This window comes from Serinus canaria, chromosome 1A (genome assembly GCF_022539315.1).
Source record: "Serinus canaria isolate serCan28SL12 chromosome 1A, serCan2020, whole genome shotgun sequence".
Lineage (NCBI taxonomy): Eukaryota > Metazoa > Chordata > Aves > Passeriformes > Fringillidae > Serinus > Serinus canaria.
This window is the reverse complement of record NC_066314.1, coordinates 40,094,398-40,112,630: the sequence shown is the minus strand read 5'-3', so window position 1 is coordinate 40,112,630 and position 18,233 is coordinate 40,094,398. Positions and strand designations below refer to the sequence as shown.

The window sequence follows — 18,233 nt, the reverse complement described above, 5'->3', positions numbered from 1 at the left end:
GTTTCATAACTCCATGATCCATACAAACATCTAATTATAAATGGGACCTAGTCCTGCCAGTAGCAGGGTTACTGCATCAATCTCCTCTGCAACATTACAGTGGAATATTGATAAATGGCTATTGCAAAGACACAGCACCTGAATAAGCACATTCAGAGACAAGGGTTCATGAAAAAAATCTTAGTTATATCCTCGCAGGTCTCAAAAGGCCACATTGCTGTTAGCTTTCTTTGCTTTACCTGAAACCATTAAAAATAAAAAAAGAAAGGGCAGCAAATGAATGTGAGCAATTATAGAAAGCAGGTCTCCAGACAAGTACATAGTTGACTCATCAACAGCTGCCTTACTAAATAATATGCATACTGTGTCTAGAACTCCCCATATAGATTGTCTTTTGAGGCTATAAAGAAAATATTTCTTTAAAGATTCTTCTTCTTGTTTACTGAACGGCAGTATTGATTCCATAGACATTTTTCACTTTTTACCTAAGTATAGTTAAATTCGGTTTTAAATGTTATGTTATTCCTCAAATTCCTCTAGAGCCCACTTTTATTTTTTAGAATGGAAGCTTCTCATCCAATTTCAATCCTTCTGAAACTGAAAGAGCACTTCTAACTCTATATAACTTGTAAAAATATCTAGTAATAATTTCTGGTTATTTGGCATACCAGAGCTGCTAAGTGTGAGGTTTGTTTTCTTTTTTTTTTTTCTGATTTAACCATACCGTAATTTATGACTGTATTTAAACCTCTGATCTTTTTAGCACACTACACATAAGATAATAAGCCTACTTCACCTTTTGGTTTGGGGATATGTTCTTTTTACTGGAATATAGCTGACATTCAGTGTTGCAATTATTTTCTAATTTGATCTCATTCTATCATGAAAATGAACAAAATACACATTAAAATATTACTGAAATTATAATTTGTTACTGAAGTACTAAAAAGATCAGCATTTTGGAACAAAAGCAACTGCTTCCTTATTCTCATTTGATTTTCCTTCAGCTGTAAAAATATAAGGCATTCTACAGTGGGTGTGACATTAATAGCAGAATAAGTACCAGAGCATCTCAAAGAGCAGGAAGCAGTTAATCCAAGACAAATAAATTTAAATCAGCTATAAATAAGAAATGCTTCTTTATTTCTGGACACCCAATGTGTTAATTCTAGCCTTGGTAGTGCTTTCCATATTTTTTATTTCCAACACCTACATGATTGTTTAAGAAGAATAGTGAAGACTTTATGCTAATTACTGTGCTTACTTCAGAAAACGTGAAAGCATCCACATTTATTTCTTCATATTCATCTTCCAATTCATCACTTTTAACATCTGCAAGAGCACTGGCCAGTTTCTTTCTCAAAAGACAACCCTTCCAAAATGCCTAAACAAAAAATTTAGAGCATGTTATACACAGCCATAGATCAAACCCAAATTCAGATTCCCTATGTTATCCCATTAGGAATATAAAACATCTTGGGCCTTTGTTTAATAGCTCAATGATCTGTTTTTTGAACTTTATGTGACATTTAAAACTACAAGACAAATTAAATGCCAGCATATGTCTAAAGCTTAGAGTACTCAAGAGGCTCTCCACAAGTAAGCAGAAAGGAATCCTGCAACTCCCTCAACTACAAACCTGGGTCAACTAATTAATTATATGACAATTCCTTCAGGGACTATTAAAAACTGAAAGGAAAGCTTACACATGAAAAACCTGAGTGCCAACAATCAAATTACTGAGAATAAAAATACAGATGTACTAAATGTCCTCTGGTATACATGGAGCAATTCTTGGAGACATCTCATGTAATTGACCTAGGTCAGCTACTCTCTCTCAACTGTCTAAGGTCTTTACTTAAAAAAAAATATTACCAGAAAGCATAATCATGTCTAAGAAAAAGGAGCACATTAGGAATTACAGTGCTAGGAAACTAGGAAGGGTGTTAGGAACAGATGCCAAGCATGGAATCATGTCTAGCACAAACACTTCGGAGATCACAATGAGATAGATGGAATTAAGAAAACTGCATACAAGATGGCAACTTCTCCCCAAATCAGTATTTGACACCATTAGAATTCAAGATGCCCCAAGTGTTCAAAACACCACACAAAATATTCTCACTGTCATAAAAGAAGTGGTGTTGTACACCTTTAATGGCTCTGCAATGAAGGCACTAAAATAGGAAGGGTAAATCTCATAACCTGGTTTAACATTTACATTACTAATTTTTAGAAAAAGTCTGTATAACCCCATAAATTATTGAAAATGTTATTATTTTACACACATAGTTCCTGATAATAAAAAATATAAAATTATTAAAAGTTTTAGAACTGCTTTCTTATAATTTCATTGTTGCTATTTTTCTACAGACCTTTATAAGGATCTAGATAAAATGTCCTGATACTACTGAGTGATCAAATGGCAATAATTTCGTTCAACAAAGGCAATAATTATCTTTTACAGATTCAAAGGAGAAAAGCAATCCTAATGATATATGCAGAAAGGTAAATTGTGATGTAGCTGCTAACAGATCTATGAAAGCACCAGCATCAATGTTCAGTCATGATCAAAAAGAAAAATTACACACAGTAGTTTTTAAGAAACAAAAAAGCCCCTTTTTTACTGTACAAATTGATTCTATATCTGCCTATCTGCCAGAATTCAGTTCTTGTTGCTTCTTTAAAAAAGATTGTAACAGATTGTGGCAAAGGTTCAGAGAGGAACAAAAAGATAAAGAGAATTACAGAGAAATGTGAAAAGAGACTAAACAGACGAAAGTTTTATTTACGAAAGGTGGATGTAAGCATGGATGTCTGAGAAATCTAAGAATCTGTGATATGCACAAAAGATAAATAATAGATCACTTTTATTTTCATACTCTCTTTGGGAATTACCATGTTTGAAGCAAATGAAAGGAAGCACATACTAATCACTATTTAGATTTGTTAAATGCACCCCTTTAATGTATAGTAGGGGTCAAATACAAAAGTAAGTTCAAAAATGGATTAAGTAAGTTTATGGAAATCATTGTTAATATGCTAGCTACACATTAACAAATTTTTGCTTCTAAATTATAACTCTTGAAATTTGTATATAAGATCTACTCTATGGAATGTTTCCAAGTTAGCTTGAAATATAAAATCAACAGAGTTGACTTGCTTCAAAATTTAGGAAATAACTCCATGAACCTTGTCAACTTGGCAAGCAAATACTGGTTACCAAACTAAACAGAGTCAAGGTGTGGACTCCAACCCTTGGCCATAGTAACCCATTCTGTTTAACTGTTATTAGCTCAGTATCTACCATAGACCAGCCTAGGCCATGGTCTGTTCCCAAGGACAATATGGATAAAGCAATCCTGGGCTTTGGAGATGGGAAGACAAGGAAAGAAATGGATAGGTAGGATAGAAGAGACAGGAAGATTATTTAGTCACATAGATAACAGACTCAACATGGGTTACACAGCATCCATCAGTTTCACTGCATACACAGGCCCCAGTAAGAACATGGGCAAAGTATCTCTTAAGCTTAATATTAGAACTATATCAAGTAAAAATAATTCAGGGAAATAAATACTTGGTGAAAAAAGGGAAAATATTTTTTGGTAAAGGGAAAATATGTTTCTATAAAGCTTTTCATAAAGAAGTATCTGTTTTAGAAACACTAAGGTTATGCTGATTAAATAAAACAAAAATGTTTCATTATGAAACTTAATAAAATAATAAGCAAAAATAGATACAAAATGATAATTAAACAAAGCTAGAAAGATTTTGTTATTAAATTTACAAAAAAAGAAAATACCATAAACCAACCTGGATTACTGTGGCAGCTTCATGTTTTTGTTTCAAAGCTTCTACCAGCTGATGATTCTCTGTTTTCTTGCAGTCATTTTTCCTCTGAGCATGGTACTGCCGCCAGAAGGACTGGATCGAGGATGCTTCTATATGTAGGCTCATGGAGAAATAAATATATTTATGACTCACATAGCCTCACCAATACAACTGGATTATCATATCTGCCAAACTTCAACCATAAAACACAGCACTGTGCTTTGAGACAAATGAAAAGTTGTGCTGCTAAACAAGAAATTACAATCAAGATGTGATGATATATGTGCTCACCGGAGGATATTCTCACCACATAACTTCTGAATCTGGGCTCCATTCCATGAATAATTACAGTAGAGGAAGAGTCCTCAAAGGAAGGATTAGGAGCAAAAGTGCTGTAACAGTGACTGAATAAACTATTGGAGAGGCCTTCTTATTTCCACTGAATATATTAAAAAAAAAATAAAAAAAAAAATAAAAACCCTCAAAACCCCCCCAAAAAACCCCACCCCCCCAAAAAACCCCAAACAAAAAAAAAAAACCACCAAAAACCAAAAAACCAAAACCAAAAACCAAACCAACCAAACATAAAAACCCCAAAAACAAACACCAAGCATGAAAGAGGGATAAATACTGAAAACTGAATGAGACAGGTATTTTCAATGGAGCAGACAGGAAAAACAGTGCAATTTCATCTTTGGCTGCTTTTACCCATTATGACTTCTGACCACTGGTTATATGTGTAAATTTTCTAATTTGCTCATTTTTAATAAGAACTAGGTAGAGACTATTTAGATCTGTTCAGTGATTCCAATTTCTAAATATATGTTCAACTAATTCATACCTACGAATAAAAAGTATAATGTCAGCTCTGCATTATAACTTTTCTATCTTTACTATCTTGGAATTCTTTTCTCCACAAAATACTCCTTTCAATTGGATAGTGTAATAAAGAAAAGACATCTAAATTTCCAATCTTTACATAATTCCTTTCCTTGTGTAGAGCATCTATTTAAATAGAGGACTGCTAGTCAGTAAAAAAAAAATAAAAAAATAAAAATCACACTTCAGAGGTCAAGACAAGTACAAAAAATGGTCTGCATTCTGTTTTGAAGAGAACTCTCCAAAAAATACTTACAGAATTCATTCAAAACATTAATGAAAAACTAAATGAACTATTCCAAAAATTTCATCTATGAGTATTCATTTATTCATCTCATGCAATAGACTAATGTATTCTTGCTTTCAGCTTGCTGAGAGGTGATAATGAATTGCGTGGTCTTCCCTAATCATAAAATTTATGACAAATTATTAGTGCCTTAAGTACCTACTAAGCAGTTTCCTATTTACCATAAGCCTAAACAGCCCAAAGAAGCACACCCACCATGCTTGCTTTTCAGGTTCTCAAGATACCTGTTTTTGAAACTGAATCCTATGAAATTTTAACTCAATTCTTGAAGATTTTCTCCAAAAATCCAGCTTCTGTTTCCCTTGTCTGTAAATCCAGAACTACACAAATCAGCAGCAAACACATTCCAAAGAGGTAACAAACCAGTCTGTGTCATGCAGGAGAAAATCTAGGGACACATAACAAGTTGAACTGGCCTCTCACCCCTGCCTCTACTTTTAATAAGCAGGTTGACGCATGTTGGAGAAGTACCAAAAGCAGGACAGGCCATCAGCTCTTCAGTCATCACAACAGCAGAAGACTGGCCAAAATCAAGGGATTAGGATGCTAGATTTAAGCAATTTTTCTTCTTGACTTCTAAATGGTACTGACTGTAAAGTTGACACAAATTAATCTTGAATGTCTAATGGATAATTTTGGCTAAAAACCTTACACTAGTTTCTAGTTAATCTCCTCCAAAGTTTCTGTAAAGCATTTGTCATTTGCATTCCTAACTTTGTATGTCTCATTGAACTGGTGTCTTAATGTTATTTGAAGTACATAAATATCTATATCCCAATATACCAACTGGGAGAATACCACAAGGGATTCTTAATTGTTAATACAGAAACCTAGTGTGCAACACTTGATTATAACTCTTTATTGTCTAATAAGCTTAAAAATGTTATCTTACAAGTTCTGTGCCTCTGTTTTAAACAAAAAATCCTCACTCCTATTGTCTATCTACATAATCGATTTGAAAGCAACCTGACATCTGTCTTACCTCTCTGTATCATTCCCAAAGAGCTGGAGATTTCTTTCCTTAGCACTTGCTACTGTCACTGACTGTTGCAATGTGAGTTGGCCTGACATGTTATTGTCGCCTTTGCTCTCCCCACTGTAATTAACACAAGATTCAGTGCTCTTCTGCTTCCCTCTCTGATCTCCTCTATTTTCCTTCTGATGCACAGGTAGGGAGGAGTTAATCAATGTGGCCTGAATATCACCAGTAGCAATCCATCTTTTGGAAGAATCCAACAAGACCTGTTTATTTTCTGTCACACCCATGATAAAGAGGTTATTCTCCTGTAGGCAGCCAGTGGATGTTTGCTTTAAATGATTTTCAAGTGCTTCTGGTCCATCTCTGTCATTAATGTTTAGTTCACCATACTCATGTATGTATCGGTGTTTAATACTAAGTTTCATCAACTGACTAAAATACCAGCACTGTCCCAGTACAGAATCAACAGAAGAGGTAATTCTGAAAAAATAAAAGAAAAAAAATTTTACATGTCTGTTAGAATGCTTTAAAAAAAAAATCCCTCTATTATTTCTAAAATAGCTTGTACTTTCAAGTATTCTTACAGGTTTCCATGGTCTTACAGCAAATAACAATTAGTGTCATTGGAAATCCAGTTTTGGTAACTACGAATCCTAATTTGGACATATTTAAACTATAATCACAGATATTTCTTATTTTACTCAGAGTTTTCCTAAAAGAGAAAGTTTTCAGTCTTTTTAAAATAGCCGTTACATCATGCATTTCACTATTAATTTTCTGTGTGGCTAGTGGCATGTGAAGCCCAAATTTCTGGAAGGTTTGAGGCAATTTTGCCTTAACAATCCAATTTTATCTGGCAACTATGAAAACTCATATAAAAATAACAGTAATTTTAAAATTCAGATAAGAACTTAAGCAACAAAACCCAAACGTAGATTCAAACCAACAAACTACAATGTCTAAAGAAAATTCAGGAAGAATGATGAGGATAAGTAAGAGTAAATATGAACTAATTGTTACAGATTCAAATGGCTGTCTGTACTTTGGATGGTGTTTGTTCATTTTATTAGGTGGCAGGTACTTCTGGGATCATGAAAAGATTTTCCTTTAATAGTATAGATAGATGCAGAGATCTGTAATCCGGTGGTAATTTCAGAGGAGTGCAAAGTCAATTCTAGGTCAGCAATCCAAGAGAAAAAATAGAAATAAAATCAATTTTCTTGTTAGTCTGGAAAAAAATATGTCCTAAAATTATAGTTAGAAGAGCAGAAATTTCCTTACTATTCATCATTCTGGAAAGGTGAAATTTTTATAACGCTCTGGGGACTCTTTACCATTATAATTATATCCTCAGAGAAGTTCAACTAACATTTTAGATTTTTAAGAACATAATCAATCAGACCCTATAAGAGTAAAAAGGATTCCAACTCTTCCACTGCTCGTGCAAATTCAGTGCTACTGGACAAAATCTGAATGGCTGAATTCATCCACACAGCTAAAGCACCCAGCTCACTGTGTACATTTGATTGTCCACTACAAAATATTACTCCTACTCCTGTTAATTCCACACATACAAGTCCTAAAAATATTTAAACCAATCTATAAATTTATTTAAGGATCTAACATGCTACATAGTAAGAATAACTATTACTTTAAAAGAAAATAGTTACAGCATTAATTAAATTCTTTACTTAAATATATTGAATTAGTTAAAGTATTTTTTAAAAAAATCTGGTACAAGATAATTTTTGAATTTCTACATAAAATAATGTGGTGAGAAGACCAAAAACAAAGGAAAAAATACATTCCCACCTGTTTTTTTTCCCTTTGTTTTATTTTGTTGGTTTATTTGTTTATGAAAATTAAAATATTGCAGAATTTTTTATATATTGAGCAAAAAAAAAAAATCCTCTGAAAACCGTATCCTGAGTATCCTTGTTCATTGTCGAAAAAAAAAAACAGAAAGAAAGAAAACCAAATAACTCTAACAGTGAATCTTCTCCTTTGACAGGTGCAGGGATATCTCAAGCAGCTGTTTCATCCTTCCAGTGGCTATGAATATGTCAAGCAGAAATGGAGGGATTGAGGAAGAGAAAATTCAGGCAGGGAATGATTTTGTGGTCACCAGAGATCATGTGTTAGTTTTTTTATAGAGACTGCTTTTTCCAAGCAGTGGGTGCAAAACACCATCTTGTCTCTGTGGGCATGTACCCTCTCCCACACCTTCCCTGGCAATCCACAACTATACTTGGATTTTTATACAGGATTTTTAGGCCACCCTCTGTATCAGCAGCTTTTCAGTTAAGCTTTTTCAGTCATACTGGTTTAAGTTTAAAGAAACTCCAAAGGAAGCTGAAGTGGTATCTCAGAGACTGATGTGCAATGAAGTGGCACGGTGTACCTGAGGTTCTCCTGCCAAGGTAAAGCTCCAGCACATGGACACCAAAGGTCACCATGAGGCCTGAGTACCACCTGGGTGGCAGTCAGCTTGGTGGCTCCCTTCAGCCAACAGGGATATATCAACATCCTATCAACACACTGCAAGTTTCCCAGTGCCTCAACTGCACCGCACTCTTGATACTAGAGAGGTGTTCCTGAAGATTGCTTATTCAGACCACAGAAAGGAAGCTGCTGTAATGGAAAATATGCAGGAATGGTTTACATCTTTAATGGTAAAAAAAAGAACACACAAAGGAAGGGAGAAGACAAAGTAAGAAATATAACAACATTAAGACTTTTGATACCACAATATTTTCTTTTAAATTAATGTAAATTCATGGTTTGCCTTTCAGACCTTTTCCACATTTATTGGTCACACTTAACCTAGAATTGCTTCTTGGTTAAGATCTGACCAAGGTTTTAAGCATAAATTGGCATCCAGACAAAACAAGAAATGGAACTATCCTATGAAAGCATCAGTATCCACTGCGTCTGGCTGCTTAGTGTGCAATGAAATACAGATAAATATGGTAGCCTTGCAACAGCAAAATTTTATGGCTTTCAGCTTTGATCAGCACATTCCTTCATGTTCAGTTGCTGCTAGGCTTTATTTTGATCATAACAAGTGAAAGTGATTTATGCCACATGCAAATTTAAGTTGCATGCTTTTGCAGTGGGAAAAAGGAGCAATGAGCCAGAAGGGCAAGGGTAGAATCTTGCAGCACTGTACAAATATGCTGGGCACATTAGTGGCCCTAATACTATTTTCCGCTACCATGACTTTCAGAATTCTAATACATGGAATATTCAAATAGTGCACCTCAATTTATGTGAGCTTTTGTTCGCAATAGTATGGGGTAAAATCTAAAGTCTTCAGGGAAACTTCTACAAGCATCATTATTGATGTTCAACTGCAGTTTACCAAAGTCCCTTACAAACATGAAACAGGTCACTGTTGACATATTTTCTCTTTCCAACACCATTTATGAAATTCTTGTCATTTTCACTGTAAAATACATACAGTATTTATAAAGTTCAAGTTCCACTAGCCAGCCAACTGCACATCTGATGGCTGAAAACAAATTGCTGCAGCAGAAGTATCATATTTTTGTACATGGTTACTTATTACAAATCATCTAAAGGTAACGTGACAGAAAACATTTAGTGTAATAGAGAAATTAAATTTTAAAGTCAGTTTTATTCTTAAGCGTGGCAACAACAGAGAAGTTTTGGGAAGAAACAGCACAGAGAATTTAACTGGGCAGCATTGGTGTATGAAACAGATTAGGGAAGCAAGCAGTGATTACTTCTGGCAGCTTACATACTTGAGGTCGCACCTACAGGGGCTCATAACTTAGCAAGATGTGAAACAGACAGAAGTTTGCTCTGTTGCTGGCCTGTTGTTTAGCAATGTCACATTAATTCAGTCAAAGTATTGCAATATGTACATATAATAGCTATGCTGCTAAGGCTTATATACAAACAAGTTGTTTAGAGTTCCTTTTACGAACTGCAGTTTGCAATGGTTTTCAAGTCATCCACAAATTTTACTTCAGTCAAAATAAAAGATAGATGGCTTTAACACACAAGAAATTAATTTTAAGACCAAATTGGATACAAGATGCTTCAATCATGTCACATTTAGGGATTTACAAGATCACAAAGGAATTCTCAAAAGCTTAAAAAATCCACAACCCCCCCTCCTCTGCACTCCCCGCCCTCCCTCCACCCAAACCATACATTGAGGAAAGAAGAGATGTTTACATAATCACCTCTTTCCACTACTGTTCTTCTCAAACATCTGCAGGCTCTTTCAAAAACTTCTCTTTGAAAATTTACATAGAATAATAAAACAATTCTCAATTGAAGGAACCTCAGATTTAGGTCTCTGGTTCAACCTTTTACTTCAAAGCTGAGTCAGCTCTCAAAGCAGACCAGGCTGCTCAGGTTTTCATCCAGTCAGGTCTTGGAAATCTCCAAGAACAAGACTGCACAACCACTCTGGGCAGCCTATTGCAATTCATCACTGTCCCACCCTGAAAAGGCTTTTCCTTATGCCCAATTGTACTGTCTCTGGCTGGAATGAATTCATTCCTGTTACAGTTGCCCATATAATGCTGCTGTTTAGATTTGTGACCAAAACTGTATTTATAAAACACTAATGTTTTGCTGAACAGTGCTTGTGACAGAGTCAAAGCCTTCTCTCTTCCACCCAGCAAGCAGCCTGGGAGTGGGCAGAAAGCCTCCTTTCTTTATCTCCTTCCTAGGAAAAGAACTGTGCACTTGCCCTTGCTGAATTTACAAGGTTCCTGGGGACCTGTCCTCCCATCTTGCCTGTGTCTGACTGGTAGCCCTTCCCTTAACAATTGCCTTTGAAGGCTTTTGGTCTGCAAGTGCAGTAAGTGTGCACTCCATCTCCCACTCCCAGCCTTTGATAAAAGAGGTTAGAAGTACAAGTCAGCTTCCAGAAAGGAGTGGGAGCCACATACTATTCATAATTAATGGATGCTCTTAGCCTGACAACTCAACATGTTTCTTATTTTTCTCATGTTCATTCATGTAGAATTTAACAAAAATAAAATTTAGGAATATCATCTTTCCCTCTCATTTTGTCCCATCCTGCAGAAATGTATATGAAAGTTAAAGTTAGCTCCCTAGATTTGACTACAGTTTGCTCCCAAGTCATATCCTAATTATAAACTGGCTTTTTTTTCTGCCAAAGGATAATGATGAAATGTCTAAATATCAGACATGGAAAAATGTTTTCAATCATAGAAAAGGAGACCTTTATTTTCTTTTATGAAAAAGGAAGGAGAGAACACCATTTCAGGATGGTAAATAGATTTGGAAATATCAACTTCCCACTTGCAAACCAGAAGCCAAAAATCACAGAAGTGGAGAAGACATATCTTGATGGTTTAATGGTGAAACATATCAGTTTTAGGAGCCACTTACACATTACATCTGTCATAGAAAAATGCACTATATAATTTCTCCTAACTAATTGCAATCTAATTCTTATACAAACCTCTTTTCAAGTTAATCTGATTCTGAACTATGAAGATTTCACTGCAGCTTAGTAAAAGCTGCAATAATACAACGATGTAATAAACTGCTAGCTAGTAATACCATGCATGTACAGGCTTACATGCAAACACAAAATAGCCAGATTTAAAAAAAAAAAAAAAATAGCATACTTTTCCTGAACCACCAAAGTATGCAAGGCAAAGTTTAAACTGAAACAATGCAAAACAGCACATGCTTCACCTGCTCTGGGCTAATTTTCAGTACCTGGAAGAATCAAGAAAAATTTCCAAAAATTAAAACATGAGTTGGATATTCAAAGGATTTCATGAACCTTCTAGGAAATGAAAAGAAACTTTGATAAAAAAAACATGAAATGTTACCAAGAGCAGAAATGAGAAGTTTGAGACATTTAGATATCACAAAAAATTAAAACATAGCATGTGTAAGTGATACATTACTACCTACATGGTTTAAACTGAAGTTACTGGACAACTAACCATTTTAACAGTGATAAAGGTAGCAAGTATGACAAAATTAAACACTTGTAAACAGGCCCATCTAATTCATTACCTTAAGAGAAAAGAAGTCAAATCTTTTGCAATTATTTAGAATGTGAATAACATACACATGGAAAAAAAAGCAGAAATAAAAGCAGAGCATATTGTACCAAAAGCCAAATTAGACTTGATTAAGTTAAAGCTGGAATTCATGTTAATATGATTATTCAGCTTTCAGAATTTAAGCTACAATTCCTGTATAGCACTATGTTGCGTGTATGAATTCATTCAACTACTACTAACTACAGGTTTTGATCCATCTGTTTTCTCAAATTTAAAGAGACAAAACTCAAGGCCCTTACAATTTAGTAACTGTCTAAAGCAAACTTTGCTCTAAAGTCAGTGATTCAAATCTCTTTCTTATGCTAATACATTTCCAGGCAAAAAAACATAAGTAAAATTCATATGCCAACAAGAACTTCAGTAACAATACATAAAGAAATATTTCTGAATGCAATTTATATTCACATAAATACGTACTCTAATTCAGCAGCTTTTTTTTTCAGTTGAATATTTTCTTCAATTTGAACTTGACAAAGTTCCAGAAAAGTTCCCAATTCTGATGCTTTGACTTTTTCAGTTGTGGGTAAAGTATGATTGGTTAAGATTTCACCATCAAGCAACTGTAAACTAGGAAGGAACTCCAACATGGAAGACCTCAGGAAAAAAAAAATTAATTAGATTTTTGAAAAAATCCTTATGCTAAAATACCCATTTTGTTGATAAAAATCATATAGCAAATATAGAACATAAAGATAATCCTCTAAATGTTTACATGTATTTGTCCTTATTTCATATGTTAACACATTAACTAAGAATTTATACTTAAACTAAAGACTAATATAAAGAATAAAACATAGAACACAGCAAGACTTCTTAACACTTCATTGGTATAATGAGCACTGTTGAAATACTGACACCAAAAAATTCAATGGTACCAGTCTCAAATCACTAGAGCTAGAATTTTACCTACACAAACCTCAATGGGAAAATTTGACATATGCATAGGCACCTGTAATTCATTTGATTAGTTGGCAACACAGCAAACTAAGTCATAGGATTAAAATACAGTCAGATTTTGTTGACACATCACAGAACTTAAATTTTAAAACTGCATAAAATACTAAACTTAGCTAATTCTACTCCCTTTATCATTCACATACACATGTATACTGACATGCTATTAGGAACGCCTGACAGGAAAAAGAAAACACTGAATTTGGGTCAGGGAAAGGAATGAGAGCTAAGATGAAATTTCCTTGCTATAAAAATGACAGCTGTGGCTACTGATGTAACAAAAAATATGTATGAGAAACTTAAAAAACAATTAAAGATGTATAATCAGTGAGGTTTCATTTATGTTACCAAGAGATGTAAGCTGGTACTGCAACCTTGTTTCACATATTTCTTGTACCAGACTAAAGTTGTTGAAAGTTTGAACACTGCAAAATTATATCAATTCTCAATATTTCCTTTAACTCAGTTTTAAGTAACATGAACTCTTGAAAGAATACTAATTGTAGGCTCTAAATCCCCCTATTACTGAAAAAGATCGTATTGTTTTCAAAATTTTGGAATCCCTGACTATTCCCTGTGAAGGTAAAGGATTACTACTGAGCTCAGACAACATACACTAAGTTTAAATCTGAGAAAGTCTAAGTTTAAAAACAGAGAAAGTTGTATTATTCCAAATAACAGATTAGAACATCAGTTTTTGCACATAGAAAACTTTCCTTCTCTACTGCCCATTAATGAAGACCATCTCAACTATGTCTGGAATAAAATTATGGGTTTAGATCAACGGTTCCTGAACATGTAGAGAGAAATTACCAAAGCTGATGTTGAATAGTAATACACCAAAACAGTGACATATCAAAGTTCATCAGTGATGGAAGTTTTGTTTCTCAGAGCTATGGGATCCCAACACTCATTTTTCCAGCTGGGTTTCTCCTGGTGAAGGGGTGAGTCAATATTTCATTTAGTGAAAACTTCCTGGTGAATATTCTGTCACTTAAGAGGCTCTATTAATAATTACAGCATTGAAACATATTCCCCTAGGAGTGCTCAGACTGATCTCAGGGTTTAATTTTTAGAAAGAGATTTCTTACTAGTTCACTTTTGTTGGTGTTATCGCTGGCTGGACATGAAAGTACGAAACCGATTGGGAAATTTTACAACTAATTCCTTTGTTGGTATCAAGGGGTTATGCAAAGTTCACTGGGACATATTGTCTGAAGTTACAGTCAATGCTGTATTCAGCAAATCCATATTTCATAGTATCCCATACATTAAATCCTTTAGACAAATTAATCTCTTGTCTAATCATAAAAGCTCTATTGGTTTAAGCAAGCTAAAGTGTCAGTTCTCATAGCTAAATTGAAATTCAGAGAGCTTTTCCCTCTAGGTTACAAGTGAAATAACACTTAGTTTTGTACAAGAGTAGGAATTCAAACAATAGAAATGGAAATTTAAAACACTGTCACAGTCACAGAATTTTATGAATGAAATTACCTGCAGGAGCCGTAGGGTGCAAATAAGTCCGTTCATTAAAAAAAAATCAAACAAACCAATCTAGAATGTACTTGCACAGCTACCTCTTAAACTACTCAAACACTTCTAAATAAAAGTTTGAAATGGTTGAGTTTTTTCTTTTGATTAGTAATCATAAATTTGTACAAAAATCTTCAAATGGAAGATACAAATATAAGGGTGATTTTTGTTTTTTAGGTTTTAGTCTGGCCAGCAGGACTAGGGCAGTGATCATACCCCTGTACTTGGCTCTAGTAAGGGCACACCACAAGCACTATGTCTAACATGCAAAAAATTATACAGAAAACCCCTATTCATTTGCAATTTTACTCCTATGGTTTACAAAACTATGTAACTACTCATTTCAGGAATCATGTTAACGGCATGTAATTTTGTATGTCATGTTTCTTTTCTACCCTACTCATTTTTTATATAGAGACATGTAATCTCTAAGAGTAGCTCTTTAACTTTTCAGATCATTATTCCAGGCAATAATGAAGGGCAAATGACAGCATCACTCTTACATCTCTTTCATAATTATAAGGGCTATACATTTTTGATGTTGAGATAAGGAATTTGAAGAAGCATAAAAAAGGCTAATTTTCAATTACTACTAAGTAATTGAACCAACTAATCACAACTACAAAGGAAAAATCAAACATTCATCCTGACTTTTTCTTCTAACAGACACTACCCCTTCACTAGCTATGCACAACGTGAACCTGTCACAGCAACGAGACTCTTCAGGCTATATGTGGAAGTGCTTCTAATATTTAACTAAGATTCAACAATCTGTGTCTGATTTTGATTTTTTGATTCAGCAAATTAAAGTATTTTTCTTACCTCCAGTTCTTTTCTTGGACAAGGGGATTCCCACTCAATGCCAACTCCTTTAGTTTATGGCAGCCACTAAGCCATGTATGGACATCTTTAAGATCTGTAGCATAGCAGAAAGACACTGAAATATGTCCAAATGCAGAACCATCTTATTTCCTATAAATTCTTACATGAAAATAAAATGTACCAGCATCATGCAGTCCTAAAAGCAAGACTGCTATCTATACAGCATAGTTTTAATTATTATCTATAATACCCATGTTTGAAAAATATTTGTATATTTCCCACATAAATGTGTCTTATAAATAAATACATGGGAACAGTCACATTCAAATCAGTTTATAATTCAACTAAGGACTTCATATTTGATTTTTTTTTTTTTTTTTAAGGCAACTCACCTGACAAGCAGTTATTTTTGATATCCAGCTTTTCCAAAAATACAAATGAATTTAAAGGCACAAGGTCAGTTAATCTAAGAACAAAACAGAGAAGATATTTAAAAATTAAATTTAAACAGCGGTTCATAAACAGAAAGGCACCAGAATCTTTTGCAGATATGACAATTTACTTCTTTATGTAAGAAAATGCCCATTTATCTATCCAAGGTGCTAGGACTAACTACTGAAATTTTAACCTGAAAATATTTCTTAGTTTTCCCAGCACCTCAGTTTTTAATACTTTCTCATAAATGTTTTTTTATGTGATAAATATTTCATTCTGTTCCCTGCATTTAATACTGAATATCTGAAGTCTTATAAAATTTACAGAACTCAGCTGGTTTTTCTTTAGGCACCATAGCTACTACTAATGAATGGTGCTAATAGAGGGTCCTGATTTTGGAGAAAAAATAAAATTTGTTTGGCTTCTTTCCTCTTTCCTCATTGCTCAAACTTCTTATCAGGTTGTTTCTCTCCTCCAATCAGCACATTACTTCCTAGATCCTAAAACTAGCATAACCATTGTCATGGATTTCTATTTCAACAGGTCAAGGCTGCACTATCCTGTATATATTTTTAGTGCTTCCTCTGTCTTAATACTTCTGTCAGATTGTGTCAAATAGTGCTGATTACTGACACATTTATGGAATTGGTTATGGAATTGTTCTTCTTGCATTATCAGAGCTTGTCTTGAGCAATAATGCAGCAAGGCAGTACTACAGGCTGCAGACTGGACAAAATTCTTGCTTGCAGTATTGAGGAGTGAATGTAAAGAAACTGAGCTGACATTCATCTATACAGAAGGGATTGGGACTGTAAGATGTGTGCTATTGCTACTACAAAAGGATGAAGGCTCAGTGTTATTTCTTTGCTTACAAACTTTCATTGTTGCAAGAACGAACGTGGAACGGTTTGTTCAGCTGCCAGGCTATTGCCAAATATTACCTTTCAGATTAAAGTTTACCTTAGTTCATGTTGAATATGAAAGAGGCAGGAAAAAGTAAAAAACAAGATGCGAAGAATCCCAATTATCAACTGCAACTAGAATATTTAAGCACATGGTACACCAAGTGTACATTTTTTAAAGAAATAGATGTTTAGGTAACGTTTCATCCCTGTAACGGCAAGGCCCTAGCATGGTAACAGAAATGGCACTGTATGTGGTCGGTTTTTGACAGCTAATTTTCACTGAAAGTAGTTTTTTCTAAGGGTGTAGTGACCTTGAAAGGTATAAATCAGAATTCTTTTTGTCTGAAATATGACCCTACACAAAATGAAATTGAGGGACAAAAATGCGTCTTTGCTGCTGAAAGGTACAACTACGTTGTGCTTCCAGCACAGGCTTTACAACTGAAAAGGCAGAACTGAATTTCACTCTGGTGCACTAATTATTTGCTAAATGTTGCTTATAGATTATTTAATCTCATTGAAAATACAACCAAATTAAAAACAGAAAAAAAATAGTTTCCACATTCAGCTGAGAAATATTTCTATACAAAAACATAACATTTTAAGAGTAAATGCAGAGAAATAGATGCAAAGACAACTGAGTACGTGCCACTGTACTTCCATTTTTTTCTCAAATTACATTGTAAAGTTTCCTGGTTCTAACCCTACTTAGTTCTATTTCCTTTGTGCTATGGAAGCTTTCCATGGAATCAAACAACTATGAACAAGTATTGACTCTATAAATGATTAAGCCTTATATATAGATCTGTATATAATAGTAATACAAATTTCAGCATTTTAGTTTCTCATCATCAGTCAACAATACATAAGTATATTTAATATTTGTAGCAAATATCATCATATATATTACTGGCTAATAGTATGGCTGCAAAAACCAAAAATTCATGACTACAGATTCATATATTCAGAAAACAAATGCATGAGGGGAAAATGTTAATGCAGGGTTTTTATTTATAATGAGTTCTCTGGATCTTTATCAGCATATGCTGTGGTGGATTAGAAATTGTCTACTGGAATGTCCTTGCCTGCCGTTGGCATTATGAGAGTTAAAACATTTCTCCGTCATTCTATAGCTTTCCCTTTACCGACATTCTTTGTTAATTTTTTTCCTAAGAAAATTCAAACCAGAAAGACAAAGGACATTACTGAAAACTTAATACTACTTGACCTTGTCACATTAGCCCTGGGCATAAGAGAGATATAAATTACAAAGAAGACACAAAAGTAAAAGATATCCACAAAAAAGCAAGCTATAGCTTCCTTTTTCTGTTCCCATTTAAGGCACTATCAGAACAGTCAGGGATAGAGTTTACGTAGCCTTTGTGGCTATATCAGAAAACAAGGTTTAAGAATAGTTGCAAGTATGCATCACAGAAAATAAAGATTGTGTTTCTGAACATGAATAGCAGTTACTGCTCAAGATGGTCTAAATCCTGCAG

At 34.2% G+C, this 18,233-nt stretch overlaps 1 protein-coding gene across 1 annotated transcript in view; it reads right to left on the bottom strand.

The window, feature by feature from the left end:
* Window positions 1–18,233, bottom strand: part of LRRIQ1 (leucine rich repeats and IQ motif containing 1) — a 101,267-nt gene that overhangs the window by 64,569 nt on the left and 18,465 nt on the right. Inside the window, exons 12-17 of the mRNA XM_050970114.1 lie at window positions 15,787–15,860; window positions 15,395–15,488; window positions 12,503–12,679; window positions 6,003–6,479; window positions 3,817–3,955; window positions 1,265–1,384 (exon numbers count right to left, since the gene is read on the bottom strand). Coding sequence (XP_050826071.1) covers window positions 1,265–1,384; window positions 3,817–3,955; window positions 6,003–6,479; window positions 12,503–12,679; window positions 15,395–15,488; window positions 15,787–15,860 — 1,081 coding nt within the window. The remainder of the gene's footprint in view (window positions 1–1,264; window positions 1,385–3,816; window positions 3,956–6,002; window positions 6,480–12,502; window positions 12,680–15,394; window positions 15,489–15,786; window positions 15,861–18,233) is intronic.